This window comes from Petromyzon marinus, chromosome 38, assembly GCF_048934315.1.
Source record: "Petromyzon marinus isolate PM22_M1 ecotype Great Lakes invasive population chromosome 38, UKy_Petmar_22M1.pri1.0, whole genome shotgun sequence".
In the NCBI taxonomy this organism is placed as follows: domain Eukaryota; kingdom Metazoa; phylum Chordata; class Hyperoartia; order Petromyzontiformes; family Petromyzontidae; genus Petromyzon; species Petromyzon marinus.
This window is the reverse complement of record NC_133704.1, coordinates 7,124,248-7,143,970: the sequence shown is the minus strand read 5'-3', so window position 1 is coordinate 7,143,970 and position 19,723 is coordinate 7,124,248. Positions and strand designations below refer to the sequence as shown.

At 49.5% G+C, this 19,723-nt stretch overlaps 1 protein-coding gene across 2 annotated transcripts in view; it reads left to right on the top strand.

The window, feature by feature from the left end:
* The window catches only part of LOC116950186 (protein yippee-like 1), a 50,855-nt gene extending 31,424 nt beyond the window's left edge, over positions 1-19,431 (top strand). For both annotated transcript variants that reach the window (XM_032967751.2, XM_032967752.2), the window contains exons 3-5: positions 9,227-9,270; positions 12,609-12,717; positions 14,209-19,431. In XM_032967751.2, the coding sequence (XP_032823642.1) occupies positions 9,227-9,270; positions 12,609-12,717; positions 14,209-14,301 (246 nt within the window). In that variant the 3' untranslated portion in view covers positions 14,302-19,431. The remainder of the gene's footprint in view (positions 1-9,226; positions 9,271-12,608; positions 12,718-14,208) is intronic.
* Positions 19,432-19,723: the final 292 nt, after the last annotated feature.

Below are 19,723 nucleotides of genomic sequence, written 5' to 3'. Positions count from 1 at the left end.
ATATTTTACTGGCACTTAAAAAATTAAAATTAATAAATTTTCAGTTTCCGTACAAACACCGTTATTGAGCCCATGCAGTTCACAGACAGCTCACTGGATACACATGCAGGCACCATTTAAACATTTTCACAAGAACTGCAACAACAACAATTCGGTTCCTCAAGAAGCTTCCAAGCACGTAGGGCGAAACGTCGAACATCATGCCGGGACGGCACACGGTACAACCCGGATAGCTGAACAACAACACTTTGAGCAGAGTAACTAAGTAGGGTACAACAAAGATCCCCCGTATAGCCTTAATAGACTTTTGGAGCAAGTGCTGTTAGCGAGCACCTATGAAGGCCGGCATGGTGCACGAGGAGGTGTGTAGCCAGCCAGCACCTTGCTCTGCCGTCTTTGTCTTCCTCGTGGCGATGGTCACACACTGCACCAGGTACTTATTTGATGCCGAGTCGACCTGGGGAAGGCCCACATGACCCGTTCAGGCAATGGTCACTGGTGTTGGCCATGAGCGGGCATGGGACTACCGCTCCCCACATGCACACACGAATACACCCGTGTGCACGCACACGAACAAGAAGATAGCCCTTTTGTTCTGTGTTTTTGTTTTACGGATGATATGTGGGTCACGCGTGATGTGATGAAAACATCTCCGCCTCCGTGATGTGTGGGTAAACATCACTCCCACCGTCCTCTTCGTGAGGAATGAGGTCGACGAGTTATTATTAAACCAGAAATGTCAAGCGACTTGCCCGCATTAGCGATTACTCTTATCGGGGAAAACAATTGAAAACGAATACGCAAGTGCGCTGAGACGCATCGTAATCGCACCGTAATAGCTACATAAATAAATAGTGCGCACCCCCTGTTTCTATTTCACCGCTGGATGAAGGCGCTTGTAGCACCTGGCAGCGCGGTGGCACTCGCAATGGGCCACACGCTGCTGATGACTCTCGAGAGGAGTTGAAACCGGCCCAGTGTTTAGCTTCGTTAAACAGTCGTTGCTGGAAAACCTTGAGACGAGGTTCGATGTTTGAAGTCGGTGTGAAAGCAGGCGTTTTGATCACGATTGTTACGAGTTCACATATCGACCGTGGTCAACTCGGCCTCATCATCAGCCTCGACACTTATCATGCTCCCTTTTGTCAATCCACTGCTGGATGAAGGCCACGCCTTCATACTTCACCAGGCTGGTCAGTGGTAGGTGGGTGACGTGGGGGGGGGATGCACCCAGAACCGGTTCGGATATCGCTTGCCACTGATGTTTGCCGTGGCTGAGAATCAATGAACTCGGGTCATTGGATTCGGAGCACAGTGTGCGAACCACTTTGCCACCGCTCCATCCCAGAGACTAACCTAATCCATTTCTTCTATTGGAGGATCCTATTATCTGTGCCTATCTGCGAAAATAGCTCCTCAATTCCGAGTGGTTAACCACTGATAAACGCTTGCAATAGGATGAATAAGAATCCATTTGCGGATAATGTCATTTTTCCAATCAATCATGGCTGCGGTTCATTATAGTCACGGAGAATAGCGCCGTGGATAAGAGGACTTTGTTCTGTCATGTGGTACATACAGGCGAACAAAACCAAGTTCCTTACCGCAGCTACCGCCGACGAGATGGCCCCCGGTGATATCGGTGCGTGTGCAGGTGCTTGATGGACCATTATTACATCGCAGGATCGTGAGAGGGTGGCGGTACTGGTGGCTGGGGGAGGCCTTCCTCCGGCAGCGGATTGACCCTTGCTGATGATGATGATGATCAGAATGATGACATGCTCCACAGCCAGAACTTGCACACGGGAAGAGGAATCTCTAATCTCGAGTGGCCACGTTACTTTCGAGAGTTCAAAAGTTGAAGAAACGCACACAAACACAGACACGCACACATCCGCGTGTGTCTGTGTGTGTGTGTGTGTTGTGAGCAACCAGCATGTGAGAGTTCAGAGACACGGAGAGAAGGGCGGTAGCTGCCCATTTCCAAGAGATTTTCCTGAAAACACCCCCACAGCATGCAGCTTGTTTACATCGCAGATAAGGCAGCGGGAAACGGGGGGGGGGGGGTTTGGATTTCAGGCACGCCACGGTTGACAGATGGGTGGCTGGGTGGGTTGGTTGGGGAATTGGCTGGTGAACGGATTGGAGCTGGCGTTGGTTGTATGGGGAATTGTGGAGGTTGTTGTTGTGGCCGTGCGGGTGGGGTTTGACTGAGCGCTGTTGACCCGAGCGTGCTCCGGTTTTTTTGTTTTGGGGATATTGGATGCGCTGTTGTGGACACAGGATAATCGGCACTGAGATGATATGTGGTTCGTGGTCTTGGTAGCACACGAATGAGCTCCTCCCATATATTTTGGCAGTCGTGCCTTATGGCTCTACGACGTTTTGTTGTTATTTTTTGGTTGTACCGCGTATTGTTGTATTTCGGCACGACGTCCGACGTTTTGCTCCACGTCCTGCGGGGAGCTTCTTCACGAACCGAAGCCAACCCTGCTGGGAGACTATTCAGGAACCGAAGCTCCCGATTCACGTGGAGCGCAACGTCGGAACGTTCCCGGAGAAGCTCCCAGCAATGTGGCGCGAAACGTCGGGCATTGAGTCGGGAAAACACTTGGGAGCGCAAGCTGTTTTGAGAGCTCCGTATTTGGTATCTGAGCCCAACTCTTGAAATGTGCATTAACGGCAACGTTTATCGCGATATGATGTGTGTTTGTGACATCATCATTATACATGTAATTTATTGCGATAAAGTAACTTCTTGTTGACTTACCGTATGCATTTCGAAATGTTGCTAACATGCACTTTATTAATTACAATTACATCAGGACACTTGCATCACCTTGGCCAAAAATATTAAAAAATAAAGACCTCTGATGCCATCGTTCGTGACACGAGGCCATTGCGAGCCAGTGTCGCAACCCAAATGCCGAGTTAGTAAATCAGCCACAGATAAATTAATAATTGTCTCCACGCGAGTCTATACATTTACACAGAGATTCATTTCTCACTGAATTTTTTTCCAGGTCACTGGTGGACTGGAGTAGATAGGTCGCGGCGGCACATGACTAAGTCGTCACAGCGAAAAAGTATACTGGATGTGGTGTGCCAGTGGTGGACATATTTGTTTGGTTTCTGGTTCAGACAGACCCAGCTGAGATTCACCCCTTAGTTTTATAGTGTACGTGCTTGTGGACAGCACATCCTACAGATGGGGTGAAGTGACATTTAGCCGACACCTGACCTCAATTCACCTATAACCTAACACTCGCCACTTAACCACCGGTCATCAACTCACCTGAACCGCACCACTCACCAGTTCGTACGTTAATGTATACTAAACGAACTAAAACATGTATTTTACCAAATAAGGCCCACCGAACTATACAACTCTTTTTCAGAAGAAATCTGGCCAGAAATCATAGCTCAGTGGAGTGACTTATCACGTAGACATTTATAGCAGCCAAATACTTAAATGCATGTTGATTATAAATGTCGATGGAAAAACCAGAGGACCAAAGTAGTCAGACGCTGATTCGGTGGCACGATTCGATGCAATCACGGATTCTTCTTGTGTGCGTGTTTTTTTTTTAACATGTGGTGAAATCTAGCGGCCTTTAGTGGTTGGAGGGACGTGTGATCCCAGTACACACGAGGCTAAGCCAATGGAAAGCCATTTACAGCATTCTGACACCTGCTATGCTATTGGTGCATTACGAGCGGGGGGGGGGGGAACTTAATTAATAATTAATCAAAGGCATCGGTCATAATAATGATCAGCTGTGATCGATCCACTGCTGGATGAAGGCCTCCCGAAGCCATTGCATCGTTACGTTCCTTCTAAGAAGGCTCTCGCTGACGACTGTACTTGCCCCTGTGGCCTATAAAACTAAATGGGAGCCTGTGTGGGTGGGTGGGTGTGTGTGCGCGCGTGTTTCCCGTGTTAACAGTACTCCTGTTATTTGCTGAATTATTGAATTTTACTACCAGTTACTCAAAGTGTAAACTCTTTCAACAAAGCACAGCCTCAGGTGCTAATGTGGTGATCAAAGGGCGACCATTCACGACCAGAGGCTTCGGTTGCACAGCTCAACCACAGGAAGACAAAGACGCCCTGTGTGGACTGCTGGGGCAAGTGCTATTAACGAGCACCTATTAAGGTCAGAACAGCGTACGAAGGAGGTGCTGTAGCCAGCACCGTGCCTGTCCGTCCGTCTTTTGACTCCCCGAGTGCCGATGTTTACACTCCACGACGGGTACTTATATATGGCTTAGTCTACCTAGGGGAGGCCCAGAACCAGTTCAAATACCACTCGCCACTCACAAATGGTGTCATTAGCCCCGGCTGGGAATCGAACCGACGTCGGCGGGTTTGCAGTGCGGTGCCCACAACACTGCACCACCACTTCGCACACAAAGACAATGACTTGAACTGGCACACACAACTTGTATTTTTGTTTTCACTTGTTGACCCAGGAAAGATTCGCTGAGTCTCAATACCTTTTTTTCAGGAGGCTCCTGCCAAGTTTTGTTTTGCGGTAGGGGGCGATGTGGGTGTTGCCATCCAAATAGAGTAATTTATTGGTAATGTTTCAGCATTATTGGGACGTTTGGCCAATACCGAGTGCATTGTTGTCTATGGGAGGAAACGGCAGAACCCGAATGAAGCGCATGCAGAACGGGGGGGACGAGAACGTACAAGCTCCTTAACCCTATTTGCACCGACTCGTTCTTCAATAAACAAGCGACGTTTCGGACAATGGCCCTTCATAGCAAAAAAAAAGGGCCTTTATCCAAAATGTCACCACTTTGTTCTACCCCCCTCTTGCTTTAGGGCAGTCTTATTGTTTGCCAGTGTGCACCCCTGCTGCGGACGCGGTGTCACGGGGAAAAAAAAAAAGTTAATTTTACGGATTGCTCACACTTTCATTCTCCCGTGTACTTCCATCCGGTGACCGTCTCCTCCTCTGGGGACTATGAAGGCCGGTAAATATATTTTTCGAGCGAATGGCTGCGTGGGCGGTGAGTCTGCGGGCTCTTTCTAGCTTTAACGCCGGCGCCGCCACCGCCGCGGTTATTTTGGCCAATGTTTTGAAAATCGAGATGAGCTGGGGAGGAGGAGGGGGAGGCTCTGTACCGAGTCCGTTACCCGGATAGCACTGACACGCGGTCGCGATTGCTGGGGCGGTGTGGTCTAGCGGTGGTGCGTGATGCGAGGTGGTACGATGCGGTGTGCGGTGGTGTGGGGTGTGAAATGGTGTGGGATGGTGGACGAGATTGGTGTGACTTGGGGTGTGCGATGGTGTGGGATGTTGGAGGAGATTTTGAAATGGTGAATTGGGGTGTGGGATGGTGTGAGATGGTGCACGGTGGTGTAGGATATTGTCGTGGGGTGTGAGATATTGTGGAGTATTATAGGATCTTAGTGTGGGGTGGTGTAGGAAATTGGTCTGGGCTGATGCGGGCGTTGGGGGGGGTGGGGAGCGATGTGGTTGGTGGATGTAGTGGGTGGATGGAGTGAAGTGGTGGTGGTGGTGTATGATGGGGGTGTGGTTGGTTGGTGGGTGTTGTGTAGGAGTGTGTTATGACGGTGGTTGGGTGTGGTCGTTCGGACATGCGGGGGCATGTGCGGGCCCGCAACTCGCTCGGCACATGATGCCTCCACGTGCCACTGTTGCTGATGTTGTGGATACTTAAGAAGTGGCCAATTGAATCTCGCCGTTAAAAATAAAGAAATTACCCTGAAACTCACGGCAACTCCCTTGCAAATGAGCAGCGATGTATACAAGCTGTGTAAACACGCACGCAAATTAATACGTAAACACGTAAACGGCAGCCTGACATAATTCTAATGTAATTATAAAGAGGGGGGGGGTCTATAAATAGCAACCCGACTCCAGTTTGTCTGTATGTGTACGTGTGTGTCGTTGAGAAGTGGTTGTGGAGGGGGGGGGGGGTAGTGCCATGTTTGGTGAGTGCCATGTGTTGTGAGTGCAGTGGGAAGCAGTGGTGTAGCGGTTAGCGCTACGCTTCGTTACGAACCCGGCGACCCGGGTTCGATTCCCGCTCACGGCCAACACCACGTGACGATTTTCTGAACCGGTCCTGGGCCTTCCTCCCCTAGGTCGACTCGGCCTCGAATGAATACCTCGGTGTGGTGCGTAAACATCGCCACGAGGAAGACAAAGGCGGCCAGGCGTGGTGCTGTTCCACCCACCCCCTCGTGTGCCATATTTGCTCGCTAACAGCACTTGCCCCAACAGTCTGTCAAGGCTATACGAGGGATCTTTGTCTTTGTAAGTGAGCAGATTACTGTAAGTTCGTGCGTGTGTGGTGACGTACAAAGTATGAACGGCATGTGAGGTTGGGATTGAGGGTGTCGGTGTGTGTTTACGTGAATTTTTTCGTTGTGTTTTGTTGAATGGCATATACAGTCGAGCTTGCAAAATAGATGCGTGTCTTTGTCTTTTGTTTGGTGTGGGGAGCAGCAGTGTAGCGGTTAGCGCGCTGCACTACGAACCCAACCACCTGAGTTTGATTCCTGCTGAACCGGTCACCGGTCGACTCGCCCGCAAATTTGTACCTGGTGCAGTGTGGAAGCATCGACCACTCGGGAGACAAAGGCGGCCTGGGATGGTGGTGGTCACCTGCCCTCTCGTGTGCCGTGCCCATCTTAATAGGTTCTCGCTAACACAGCCCTTGTCTGGAAAGTCTGTTAAAGGCTATACGGAGGATGTCTCGTCTTTGTCCATGCTTGCTATCTGCACTTGCTGTCATGTGTGTAGGCTACGTGGAGGAGATTTGTCTTTGTATTGAAAGAAGGCAATGGGCAAGCGTGGGCTATGTCAGGGGATAGCCCTGGGCCGATCTTGAGCCCCGTGTGTGTGTGTGTGTGAGGCTTCCGACGGGACTCTTGAGTTTCCCCGTGGAGTCCCGATGCACTGGCCATCTCCTCGTCATCAGGCCAAGTGAGGGTCCCTATAAAGAGCCGTGCGGTCCACGGCGTTGCGTTAATAGAACGTACACGCATATATACACCCAGGGTGTCCAAAAATCAACATACCAAAAAGAGCATTGAATAGTTTTATTGCGTTTTGAGATACTGACATCAATGTAATATTATGAACACGTGTAATTGACTTTGTAAGTGTAAACCGTGCCTCGCCTGCTCGCGCCCTGTCAAATGGCCACGTGGGACGGTCAAGTGGAAAGTGGAACTTGTATGCGCTTATGGTGTGGCCCCACACTTTGAACACTTAAGTATGCTCGCGTGCATATACTTACACCTTAAATACACTTGGGTACACATGCACACTGGTGTGTGTATAGCAAGCGTGTACCTTTCAAAGAAAAAACACCGCCCGTATACCCTGAACAGACTGTCGGGGGCATGCGCTGTTGGCGAGCACCTATTCCATATATATGTATACGCACGAGCACAAATACACATGCAGAGCACACGCACGCAAACCCACATATACATACAGGCACGCACACGACACAGATAAACATGCGCACAGACACGCGCATAGGCGTACGGACGGTTCGGTCGACAGAACTGGTTCAATTAACCTCTGGACGTAAACAACAGCTCGTGTCCTTGCTTTTAAAATGTATGTTAATTGCATGGTTTGGTGTTGCTTTATTTGATTACTGAAACAACCCATGATGAGTTTGCATAACAACCAGTGTTTCGTGTGCGTCGCCTGCCTAGACTGTTAAGTGTTTTATCGTGTTGGGTATTGTTCCCTTCTATGCATGGAATATTCTCTGGGCATTCCAATTTCCTCCTGCACAAATTGAATTACTGTATTACCATCAGCCATGCCCAATGAACATTTCACTGGTGGATGAAGGCCTCTTCTTTCCGGAACCGTTCAGGGTCATGGTAGGCGGGGTGGGGGGGCGTGGAGGGCGGTTGGCTATGCTTCCCCATGCTGGTCAGCGCAAGTTGATGAGGGCCCAAGAGGAGTTCGGGTAGATATCACTCGCCACTCACATTTAGCCAATGGCCGGGAATCGAACTCTGGTCGCTGGGTTCAGAGTGCGGCACGCGTCACAGCTCCAACCCCCTCCACCCCTCACCACTTCCCGAAACAATGACCGCATTGCGGTCAAAAATCTTCCAAAGTAACACCCTGATGATGAGACTTGGGAGGTCAAAAGCTGGACTGGGTCCCACGTTTTTTTATTTATTTACATTTTCCCGTGCTTTTAACAAATTCTGGAAAACATGGGCCCAGACGGGTCCCAGAGGCCGACGAACTGAACCAAAAATGTTTTGGCGGGGAAGGCGACCCCCCCTTTTCCTGTTTATTTATTCCGTTATTAAGCTATTACTCAAACATCCCCAAAATAAGACCTCCTTGCAAAACCAAACAAAAAAAATATCGCGACTCGGTGAGGGCCTTCTCTGGGCAAATAGGGAAAAACATTTGTATTACTGATTTTAGTTTGCCAGGTAAGGCCCACTGAGCTATATAGCCCTTTTTTAAGAAGCCACCTGGCCACAAATGATAGCTTATTGCAGTGGCTTATCACGTGGAAATTTATAGCAGCCAAATACGCTTAAACGCATGTTGATTCTAAAGGACCCGGAGGAAAATTCACACGGCCACGGGGAGAACACGCAAACTCCAAATGTACAGCGGGCATCAGGGTCGGGATCGAACCCACGACCTCCTGTTTACCAGGCGAGGTAGTTTACATCTCGCCACCATGGCATTCACGTCGTTGCATGAATTGCGTGGCCTTCAAGTCTTTCGTCCCAGAAGAGTGGCTGACTGCTAATCGACGTTAACAGGGCTTAGTTTCAGCCGGGTTTGTCCAGGTCAGACACATCCAGTGTTAGCTCCCCCTATGGACATGGTTTTTAGTCTCATGCTGCCTAATCCCAGTCTACCAGTGACCCGAAAAAAATATTTCTGCACCTGGCACACCCACATCAAGTATACCTTTTGCTGTGGCTCTTGCAGTTATGTGCCACATACTCCACTCTACGAGTGACCTGAGAATATCTGCTCAACCAGCATACAACATCTAAGTGTACAATTTGTATAGCAGGATGAAGAGAATCCTTCTGACCGGCATTATAATAGTAAAACACCGTGTGGATGCCTGTGTGTGTTTGTCATATCGCATCTGTAGTCTGTGCATGCACCGACGACAGAGTTACATGAACCCAAGACCTGGGTTCTAACGCTGCCTCTTACCATCTTCTCGTTTACAGTCTTTCCAAGGAAGCCAGGGACGAGCCTACCTCTTCAATGCTGTGTAAGTGACCCCTTCCTTCAACTCATCGCTTTTACATTTTGGGACACGGCGTGGGAGAGGTGGCAGCCAGGGCATGGCTGGCTGGTTGATTGAGGGGGGTTTGGTGGGGTACTTGGGAGGTCGGGTGGCTAGGTGGGTGGCTGGGTCAATGGATAGCTGAATAGGCGGGTGGCACGGTGGGTGGCCGGCTAGGTGTGTGGCTGGGGTCGGTGGTTGGCTGGCTGGCTGGGTGGCTGAGTGATTGAGTGAGTGGGTGGATTACTTGAGGCCACTCCGGTGTCACCCATAGATGGATCACCTTGACAGTTTTTTTGGGCGGAGACAAAAATAGTCCCAAGGCAAAACGATTGTTGTGGAAGGTCGCATGGATTGGAAAAAAGCTTTGCGAGGACACGGGGATGAACTTGCGTTAACGTTCCCCATGGGACTCCGGATTGGAGCCCTCTCCATCCTCTCCCCTGTGTTTGTCTGGCCCAGGTCTCCCATGCAAAAGAGGCTCGTTGTCTCATTAGGTTGTCACCTGCCAGAGTAAAGGCAATCAATTGATTAAGACACTGCACTTTTCACGAAGGTCCTGCTGCAATTGGGATGATTTTTTTCCATGAATGCCATTAGTTGAGAGTTTGACTTGTTGGAGGAAACGGGAGAACCTGGAGAAAACCCAACACCACGTGTAAATAAGACTGGGTGACACTCGGCACTGCCATCTCCTGGCCACACCGTGCCGCCTCCACATCTACATTCGCCTGGCAAGCCCTAGTAGCGGTGGACCCATCCAAGTACTAACCTGGCCAAATCCTGATGGTAGTATAAGGCCCAGTGAAGTCGGGTGCATTTCCAGTGCTTTGGTTGTAGACGGTAATCACAATGATCACAATGCACATATGGACAGAACTCTTCAGTGTGTACAGACAACAGCTATTTAATGTTTACAGGCCACGGCAAGTTTAATTGTGTTCCACCCGAACCACACTCATCTCGCGATAACCATTCAGGGGTCTGCAACCTGCAACTCCGGATTCGCATGTGGCTCATTAAGGACTGCTTCATGATGTTTTATTTATTAAGGACCCACCGTCTCGTATTAAAATTGTATTGCGGCTTTTTTAATATTTGCTTTTTTACCGAATATTAAAAAATGGCTCTTGTTAATTTTGGTTTCTGACCCCTGCCCGGCAGCATTATGGGTAAAAACAAATCTCATCAGAACTCCATTCTCCGTCCACACATATAAGCTAAAGTTAACTTCCATCAGCTTACCGGCTTTCCAGACAAACATAATCAAGCAGCATTACCTCAAGCAAGCAAACCTCGAGACCGGTTTTCAATCTTCTGGGCCTCATCAGCAGAATGAGGGCTCGTTAAACAAATGCCACTGAATTACCAGATGCCGTTGGCAAGAGCACTCCGTATAAACCACGGCAGCCCCGTTCAAAGCAGAAAAAAGTAATGCTGTACACAACCTCCCGCCGTTCTTTTTGCCCAAGCTTTACACGCTTGGCGTTGATACCTGTCAAATTGATGTTATCGCCCACGTGATTGCCCAACCCCCCCCCCCCACAGCGCAATGTCAGTGCCTCCCAACAAAACAAAGCGTCTTTAGCAATGTTTTTGTTTTGTTTTAAAACCGGTTGGCCCACCCGCTCCCCGAGCCTCTCCCCTCCCACCCGTTTGACCATAAACTTGAATTCTGGTGGAGGTTTTTGTTGGTTTTATCACCGCTGTAAACATTAACCCCGGGCAAGTTGCACGAGCTAGGCTTTCGCAATAATGCCTTGGGCCCCCCCCCACCCCCTGCATTGGTCTGGTCAGAGTCTGTTTGTCTGACCTCCTTCCGTTTACTCTGACTCTTGCTCTTGAGTAAGCTAGCTGCTCAGCCGCCGAAAACTTTAATCATTAAACCTGTGAGCACTGGTGCAAAGTGCCGGGGTATCCTGTGTGAGTGCCTGCGCGCGCCCTATGTGTGTTGTCGACTGGCCTCAAATGAGTACCTTGTGCGATGTGTCAACATTGCCACTTGAGACACCCACCACCTCCTGTGCTTTGCCGGCCTTCATCGGTGCTACTCGCTAACAGCACTTTCTCCAAACGTCTGTTCAGGCTATACGGGAGATCTTTGTCTTGTGGTGTAGGCATTCTGTGTTGTCGATGTTGCTGATTTGTTTTGTGTATTTGCTTTCGCGTGTTTGATACAAAACACAAATCTGCTCATTGTCCCCGGTGGTGGATAAGATGTCACCTTGAAGAAGGGATCTCGGAGGTAGTTTTGTGATATCTGCTTCCGCAGGCCAACTCAGTCCTGACACAAAGGGGTGGCACTGTTCTGCGAGGGTTCTAGTTCTCTGCCTCAAGCCGTGCCTCTGATTTGAGATATCATTTTGGGAAAATTACACATTTGTACGTAAACCGAAAACAAAACAAACCTATAATGTAGAACAGGACGTTGTGGAGAGAGGAAGGTGGGTGTGAGCCGTGTAGATTCGGACATAATCTGCTCATGTCGTGTGTATTGCCGTCCGTCGATCTGACACGTGACCAGCGGTGTGGCAGATTTGTTTTGGCAAAGCGAGAGTGACTGACGGCTCCGTGCCGAGCCTCTTATAGCTTTTGTAAACAAACACCGCCAGCCCCTCCTACAGTCGAGAGCGCCGGGGGTCAGAGTTCAGTGCTCCAGTGTTTCCACAAAATTAAAAGTTAAATGAAGTGCCCGTTTGGTATCACTTGTTTATCTTGCAAGGGGTGCGTGCGGCTGTTATTAAATTAAAGGTGATTTTGCGAACGATGATAGATGTTGCGGTTTTAGTCCACGTGACACAGACATAACAGACGTCTCGTTTACGTGCCAGGAATGCTTGTGTTACGTGGGTCCTTAAGAGTGATTTGGGGATCACACATTGTTCAGATGCAATAGGCATGATTCTCTCATTGCATCCGAGACAGCCATAGGCAAAGGGAAGAAAGTAAAGGGCTTGAGCTTGGACTTGAACCGGTGCAGGGAGTCGACAGCACAGATGGCTGGGAGAAGAGATCCAGACGATAGGGGCGAGCAACAGAGAATTAGCAACCTCCCACTGCGCTTGGACAACTATTAATGCACGTAGTTGTTGTTGTGTCTGCTTGTCACGTGACTTCCTGCCAGCGAGCCCTTCAATGTTTCACGCGTGCCCCAAAGTGCACCTAGCCTGGTACAATCGCAGTACCGAGGTCACCATCTATTAGCGGCGAAGGGCGGCTGTCATTGTGTTTCGTGCGCTTAGCTCATCGCTAACAACCGTGCGTAAAGGGCCGCGTGGGTGATCCGTGCGATCTGTGATGTGTGTGTGTGTGCGGTTGTGCAGGGTGAACGTGGGCTGCGGTCCGGCGGAGGAGCGACTTCTGCTCACCGGCCTGCACGCCGTCGCCGACATCTACTGCGAGAACTGCAACACCACGCTGGGCTGGAAATACGTGAGTGCTCGCCCGCCTTCCTTATTGAAGTCCCCAGACAACCTTCGGCTCCAGTTTGGGGTTGCTCATTCTCTTGCTCTGCCTCCCACGGCATAGTCTGAAACTACCCCCTTTCCCCCAGCCATCAGTGCTCTTGACACTCTGGCCCCAAGCTCAAGTCCAATCTCAAGAACTTCCTATATTTTATCTCTGCCTATGACTGACCGCCTCCGTCTAAAATAAATGCGTCCACCGTGTCTGCACTGAGCCTTGGGACGCGGTGGCATTTGGACGCTACGTGAATTCCAAATCACATTGTATTTGTATTGTGAGCGGAGGAAGGGGCATGGGCCGGGACTTAAAAGGTTAATGGAGTTGTTGGCACTGCAGGCATCCACCGAGGGAAGGAGGAGGGAGGAGTGGTTTCCAGACAGCAAAGGGCAACAGAGGCGGTTGCTCGGAGGTTTGCTGAGAGGCCTGGGATGCTGAAATTAAGGAGTCTTTCTTTGAGAGATCTGACTCAATTGAATGTTTGAAGCGCATCGTTTATGAGTGTTGGCGGAATTTGGGATGCCCAGAGAAAACACACAAATGCGTAAGAGGGGGGAGGGCAAGCCAAACGTCACACAGACAAAAAACTACTCCATAAAAATAGCAAATAATTAAAAGGGATTGCTGGCAGCCAACATGTACATGGGTCACCATTAGTGACTAGCCACTACGTTATTGCGTTTTTCTGTGAATAAATGTGGGTGTAAGAATGCAACAATTCGGAAATTAACGTAATTTTTTTTTAGCTTACGATAACGTGTTTGAGTCGTGCGTGATAGAATGTAATGTTCGCGATTGGTCTGTGTTGAGCAGTGTTACAGTGGTTATCAGACTCTGCTGTGAACCAGACAACCCGAGGTCGATATCCAGCCACAGTGACGAGTAATTTTTGAACCGGTCCGGGCCCCCACCCCCTTCACCAACCTGCACTGACCAGCGTGGTGAAGTATGGTCGAAATAACTCCCATAATCACTATGGGCATTGGAAGGCCTTCATCCAATTGTGGAGTGGCTGAAGGTACAGGCCCAAAGGCCTGTAACGCTGGGTAGCAGGCAACAAAGAGTACTAACGATTAAGGATTGGGCGATGCATCGATTTGTAGGCTAATGCCGGGGTTGGTTGATGGGCGCTGAATGGATTTTTGTATCACAATACTGAGTAATGGTGACGGCTATAAAGAGGCCCTCCTCTCAAAGCAGTGGATTGACCGGAGAGCAGTTAAATGTAAGACATGTTGTTATGTAATTGATGCACGTGATCCCCTCCAGCCATTGGAGGCCACTTAACGTTTATTGCGGCGTAAATAAACCGTCAAAAATTATTTCTCGAATCGAAGTTTGACAATTTCTTCCGCGGTACGGATCGTTAAAGCCGCTTGTGGGCTCAACGCGAACGCAAAAAATGACGCCCTGCAAACCCCCGTCCCCCGTCCCCCCCCCCCGTCCCTCTTGTTCTGACAGGAGCACGCGTTTGAGAGCAGCCAGAAGTACAAGGAGGGCAAGTACATCATCGAGGTGGCGCACATGATCAAGGACAACGGCTGGGAAGAGTGAGACGCAGCCATCGGTGGAGCCGCGGCGGTCGGGACAAATGATGGAGCGGGGGCAGGAGGAGAGGAGGAGGAGGAGGAGAGGAGGAGGAGGAAGACGACAGGGATTTGTTTCTTCAGAAATTTTTTTATTTTTATAATTCCGTGATATTTATTTTTGTTTTATTAACCGATCGTTATTTTCTTTCATTTTTTTTTCAAAACGCTTACGCCCTAAACGGACCTTTTCCCCCGAAACAAATTCGCGCAAGAGCTTGCGTCACGCCGCACGAAGACCGCTCGACGAGATGGCGAGTTGTGGCGGCGCGAGGCCACGCAACGACGGAGCGGGGGAACGGCTGCACTGGCTGGCGGGAGAGCGGCCCCTTGCTCCAGGCGGCGCCGTTGGCACGCGACGCAATGACGCGCTACGATGCGACCCGCCTCCCCCCCCCCCCCGTGTGTTCCCACGTTGTTCCGTCTTCTCCTTGGTAGCCCCCTCGCCACCACCCCCTCCCCCAGTGTGTGACGCCCGTGGGGAGCGCTACGATCACAGCGTGCGGTGCTATCGTGCACTAAAGTAACACGACGACAAATGACACGGCCGTGGTAGGTTTTCGTGGTCGTGCTGCGCCGCTCCACGACGCGTTTTGGGGTTTTGTACCACGCGTGCCGCTGTTCGCCACGACGTCCGACGTTTCGCCGCCACTTGCTGGGATCTTCAGGAACCTGTTCATCTTCATGATCTACCCACCGCAGGACAAAGAGCCAAGCCATCGCGATATCTCTTGCCATGTCTCGGCGGGCCGAAGAAACTCCCGAGCACAAAACGTGGGACGGCGTGCGGAACGGCGCGCGGTAACAACCCGGCGACGCATCGGAGAGCTGTCCAACAACTCACAAAAAACACACACGATTGGTAGCGAAAACCGGTACAGTTTTTAGACCGTGTCGGTGGCATTTGTGGCTCTGGGTTAGAGGTCACTGCAAGGTTGTCGGGTTGAAGGCTTTGATGGGCTTTCTGGTTGTGATGGCTTAAAAATCCGCGGGTGGTCTGACTTTATCGGCAGAGAAACAGGAAAGAACACTTTGGTCTTTTGACGCGAGTTATTTTTTTCTCTGACCTCGGAGGCTGAAAAGAAAATAATCGTGCCTGATTGATAGTGAAATTTGGTTGCCCTTTGCATTTGTAACGTGGATTTTTTTTTGGGAATTTTGGCATATCCTTCTCCAAGGCACGCTTTGCCGAACACCTGCTTTTAGCCAAGCAATACGCATCACAGAGAGAGCGAGCGTGATGCAAAGTACAACTGCTGGCTTTTCACGCACCGTAGCTCTTTGCGATACAAATCCTAAAAAAACTCGCTATACTTTTCTTTTCAAAATCTGCGTAAGGTAAACATAGCGAGAAAGGTGTTGAGAGAAGAGTCTCTCAAACATTTTTCATGAGCGCTCCGGTGTAGTTCGTTGCAAAGGCGGGGGGGGGGGTGGGGGTGGTTCTTGAATCGTTGAAGTGAGATCTACGACTGACCACGCGGGGACAAAAGAAAAATCTGTCGCCAGTCCAACACGATTTAAACTTGATTTGGCGCAAAAACCGATTTAGTTCAGGATGAAAAGCGCTTTGCTTTTTTTATTTTTTTTTATTTTGACAGCGGCGGCCACATTGGCTCCTGCCAGTCAACCAATTCCCCGCTCGTAACTTAATACAAATTTATTATGATGATTATGTTAACCTTCGTGTCGTCGTTTTTTTTCTTTTCTCGAACTGGCTTGCATCTTGTGACGTCGGCCAGGCCCCTATCTCGAGTCTCTTATCGACCTCTCCTGCCCCCTCCCAACGCGTTAATCGCTTGGGTTGCCACCTGTCCTGCTTTTCCCAGGACCATCTCTTTATCTTTATTTTTTTTTAGTTCACCATCCGGGGAAATCTGACAGTCCTTCCCAGGATATTAATAATAGTCCTGGTCGTTGCTAGTTGCATAATAATAATGTTACACAACTCAAGGCAATGAATTTACAAGTTCAGTAGTTCTTCCTCCTCCGGTATTGTGAGGTATTCATCTTTCCATGATACTGGCCGGTAAGTTTTTTTTGCATTCTCAGAGGTGGCAGCCCTAGCTCTCGCAACTACATGCAGTTTAAATACGTATAACTGTCTCCAGCCATGATCAATCCACTGCTGGATGAGCACCTCCCCAACCCCCTCCTCCCCGTTGCCCCACGTTATGGCACGGCGTTAGTGCACACGCGCGTTAGTGGCAAAGGGAGCTGGCATCTCGCACTGCGCGTGCCTACGTCTGTGTGTTACCCAACACCCCTGTCCTCTCTATTTTAGGGGTTAGGGTTATGTTTGGGTTTTTTTAAATTATTAAAACTATTATTTGCACCCCCCCCCCCCCCCCCTCTATACTTTATCTTTGATAGAAAAGTTAGTGGTCATTCTTTTGTTTTGCACAAATTAAACCCCCTCGGCAGAATACGAAACACGACGGACGTGCCCTCAAATCGGCACGCAACCAACCAACCAACATCGCGTCGCGACCCCCTGGACGCGGAATTTTGTCCGAACAATAGGGAGCAGTTGTTTTTTTTGGCTAGTTTGTCAAAGCTTCGTTTAGGAATCCGTGTGTGTGTGTGTGTGTGGCGGTGTCTCGAAGCCAAAATCGGTTTGTGGTTTTATCGTGGACGTTCGGGAGGATGTGATTTCCGATTTACGTGACGCGTGCCGGTAGCCGCTGCGCGGACGCGTTAATTTAGCTCGTGCGTCGCGGGAAGTGTTTGAGAACGACTTGGCCGCCACCACTGCACGTTTGCAGATTCTCGGGCTACAATTAGTTGAGTAAAACACCCCCTGAGGAAAGAGAATCGTATTAATTTGAGCCTTGGGTTGCATTTCCTAATGTTCCTGTTGATGTTGTTTTTTTGTATTCAGTGGTCATGCACATAGTTTTTACATATTAGCGTGAGTGCGTTGCCTTACATTTAAAATTACAAAAAAAAACCCCTGTAAATATATTTTTTATGCTATCATTACATTTTTTCCCGCCTTGTTCCACTTGTTTTTTTTCAGGGTTATCCCATTTAATGCATCCTACCGGATCTTAAGCACTTTGTAACGACGCCGAAGCCTCTGGCGTTCTTTTTTTGTCTTTCCCTTTGTTCATTTGAACCGTTTCTCTTCATTTGGCCGCCTGTGCTGCCCATCGCTTTGTCATTCATCCTGGGTAAAAGTCATTTTGTAGCCAAGAGCAGCGAGGGTCTTCAGCGAGTGTTGCTGGGTACCTAATCTTCCCCTTTGTGCACTACGACGAATCGCAGCTCGAGTGTCGGAGCGGCGAAACAACCGATGGGTTCCCAATTTGGATTTATTGTTTTGATGAATAAAATGAGTGCTGTCGTATTTCGAGCGCAGAAGGGTTTTGGGAGAATTGGTTGAATGGATGAATATTTGGTCGCACCTGCGTGAAGCTATCCCTCTCAAGACGAGGGCATGCGTGTACCATATTTACACGTCCCCTTGTTTTCGAGTTTCGGTGGACGGGGTAAACGAGAGGTGGGAGGAATGGTGGCGCACCGCTGCTGGTGCACTGTGAAGCTGGCCGCCTCGGTTAGATTCTCGGACGGGTCCAACGTTGGTGCCGAGTCATTTGAATTGGTCCTGTCCCACCCCCGCCGCTACACACTTATATAGAGTGGTGAAGTATGTTGGAAAACCCCCTTGACTGGCATGACGTGGGGGAGGCCTTCAACCAGCAGTGGTTTTGACAAGGCACTGATAACGTCTTATTTTATTTTGTGATGAGGAAATTATATTTTTAACTCACGTAAGACTATCTTGATTTGAAGTTTAAGACTAAAACGAAACTTTTTTATTTTACCGGGCAATGCCCGCTGAATTATGTTACTCTTTTTCAGAAGCGACCTGGCCACAAATAATAGCTCAACAAAGTGGCTTATGTGGAAATTTATAGCAGCCAAATACTCTTAAACGCGTGTTGATTCTAAATGTGGAGGGAAAAACCGGAGGTCCCGGAAGAAATGTCCACGCGACCAAAGGGAGAACATGCGAACTCCAAATATACAGGCGTCAGGGTCGCCTGTATATTTGGATATATGTAAGCGGAGTAATTTATCCTACTTCAAATTGGAAACGCAACAGATGAACAGGTTAATTACCCCCGTATGGTATCCTGGTGTGTAATGAGTTGCCGGATTGGATTGCACTGAAATTGATTTACTACACCGAGAGACGGTATACCATCGTCCAAACATTTGCATTGAGTCGATGGGAAGGTCACGTGTGCTTGAGATCAAGTGTGGGTGCTCCCGCCTCTTCCCAAACGTCTGGCCGGTGTGGAAGAGTTAGACCAACGGTGCCCTCCCAGCGGAGTTCTCTTAGAGCTGTTAGCAGAGGCCCTTCCGCCAATATCCTGCTCCGTGGCTGCACCTTTACCCGTCTCCAAACATTGACCCCCGACCCAAGCGTGCGTGTCTGGTCATTTTAATGGGACGGAGCAGTTTCACCCTGGGTGTTGGAGCAGTGATGTTGACACGCATGCTGCTGCCCTCGTGACCCCCCCTAAATCGAGCTAACCGATGTTCCTGGGATAGATTTGTCGTGCCTCCCATCAATCATTTTTCATGCATCCCCCCCCCCCTCCTCTCCCCGCTTCCCTGCTGCTCCCCCAGTTCCATCTCCGGCCCAGCTTTCCGCGCCTACCGATCCGGACGCAGTCGCACGTGTCCACGAGCGATTATAATCGGCACGTCGGCGGCAAAAGAAAAGTCGGAAGCGTCGTTGTTAAGAGGGAACTGCTGTCCTGGAGCTTGAAATCCACCCTACCCAAGCTTCTGATTGTCGACTCGGGCATCTATGTAGATGATGCAAGAACCTTCGCTTTATTTTTCCCCGTTCCTGGGGCCACGGTGGCCTCAGAACCGGCCATGCGTGTGCCCTCGCGCGCGCGTCTCGCCTCTGGCTGTGTGCTTCTCGTCGTACACACTTCGAGGTAATGTTCCACTTGTACAGACTTTGTATTTGATAATTTGTATTTCTGTATAAATATTTATCAGTATTTGACATACTTATACATAAAGGATTTGCTGTGTTGTGCATTAGTTGTGACAATAAAGCCTGCTTTGAAAAATGCAAGCGCCTCCAATTGTCCTGGGCGTTGTCGCGTGTTCGGCTGGATTTGGTTGATGATTTTGAGGTGGTTTGTTGCACAGCAAACTGTGGCACGTGGTTTGTGTGAGTAATAGATCATGGCGGATGTGTTGTATATGATGGGTCCATGTGCTATCGATGTCATGTCACAAGAGCCCAACCTAAATCCATTGGAGATCACTCACAAACCAACGGCCCACCGAATTGGATATCGCAGAACTACATCTTAGATTTTTTTAAAGTGACCTTATCTTACCGGTAGTGGACAGTGGGCAGC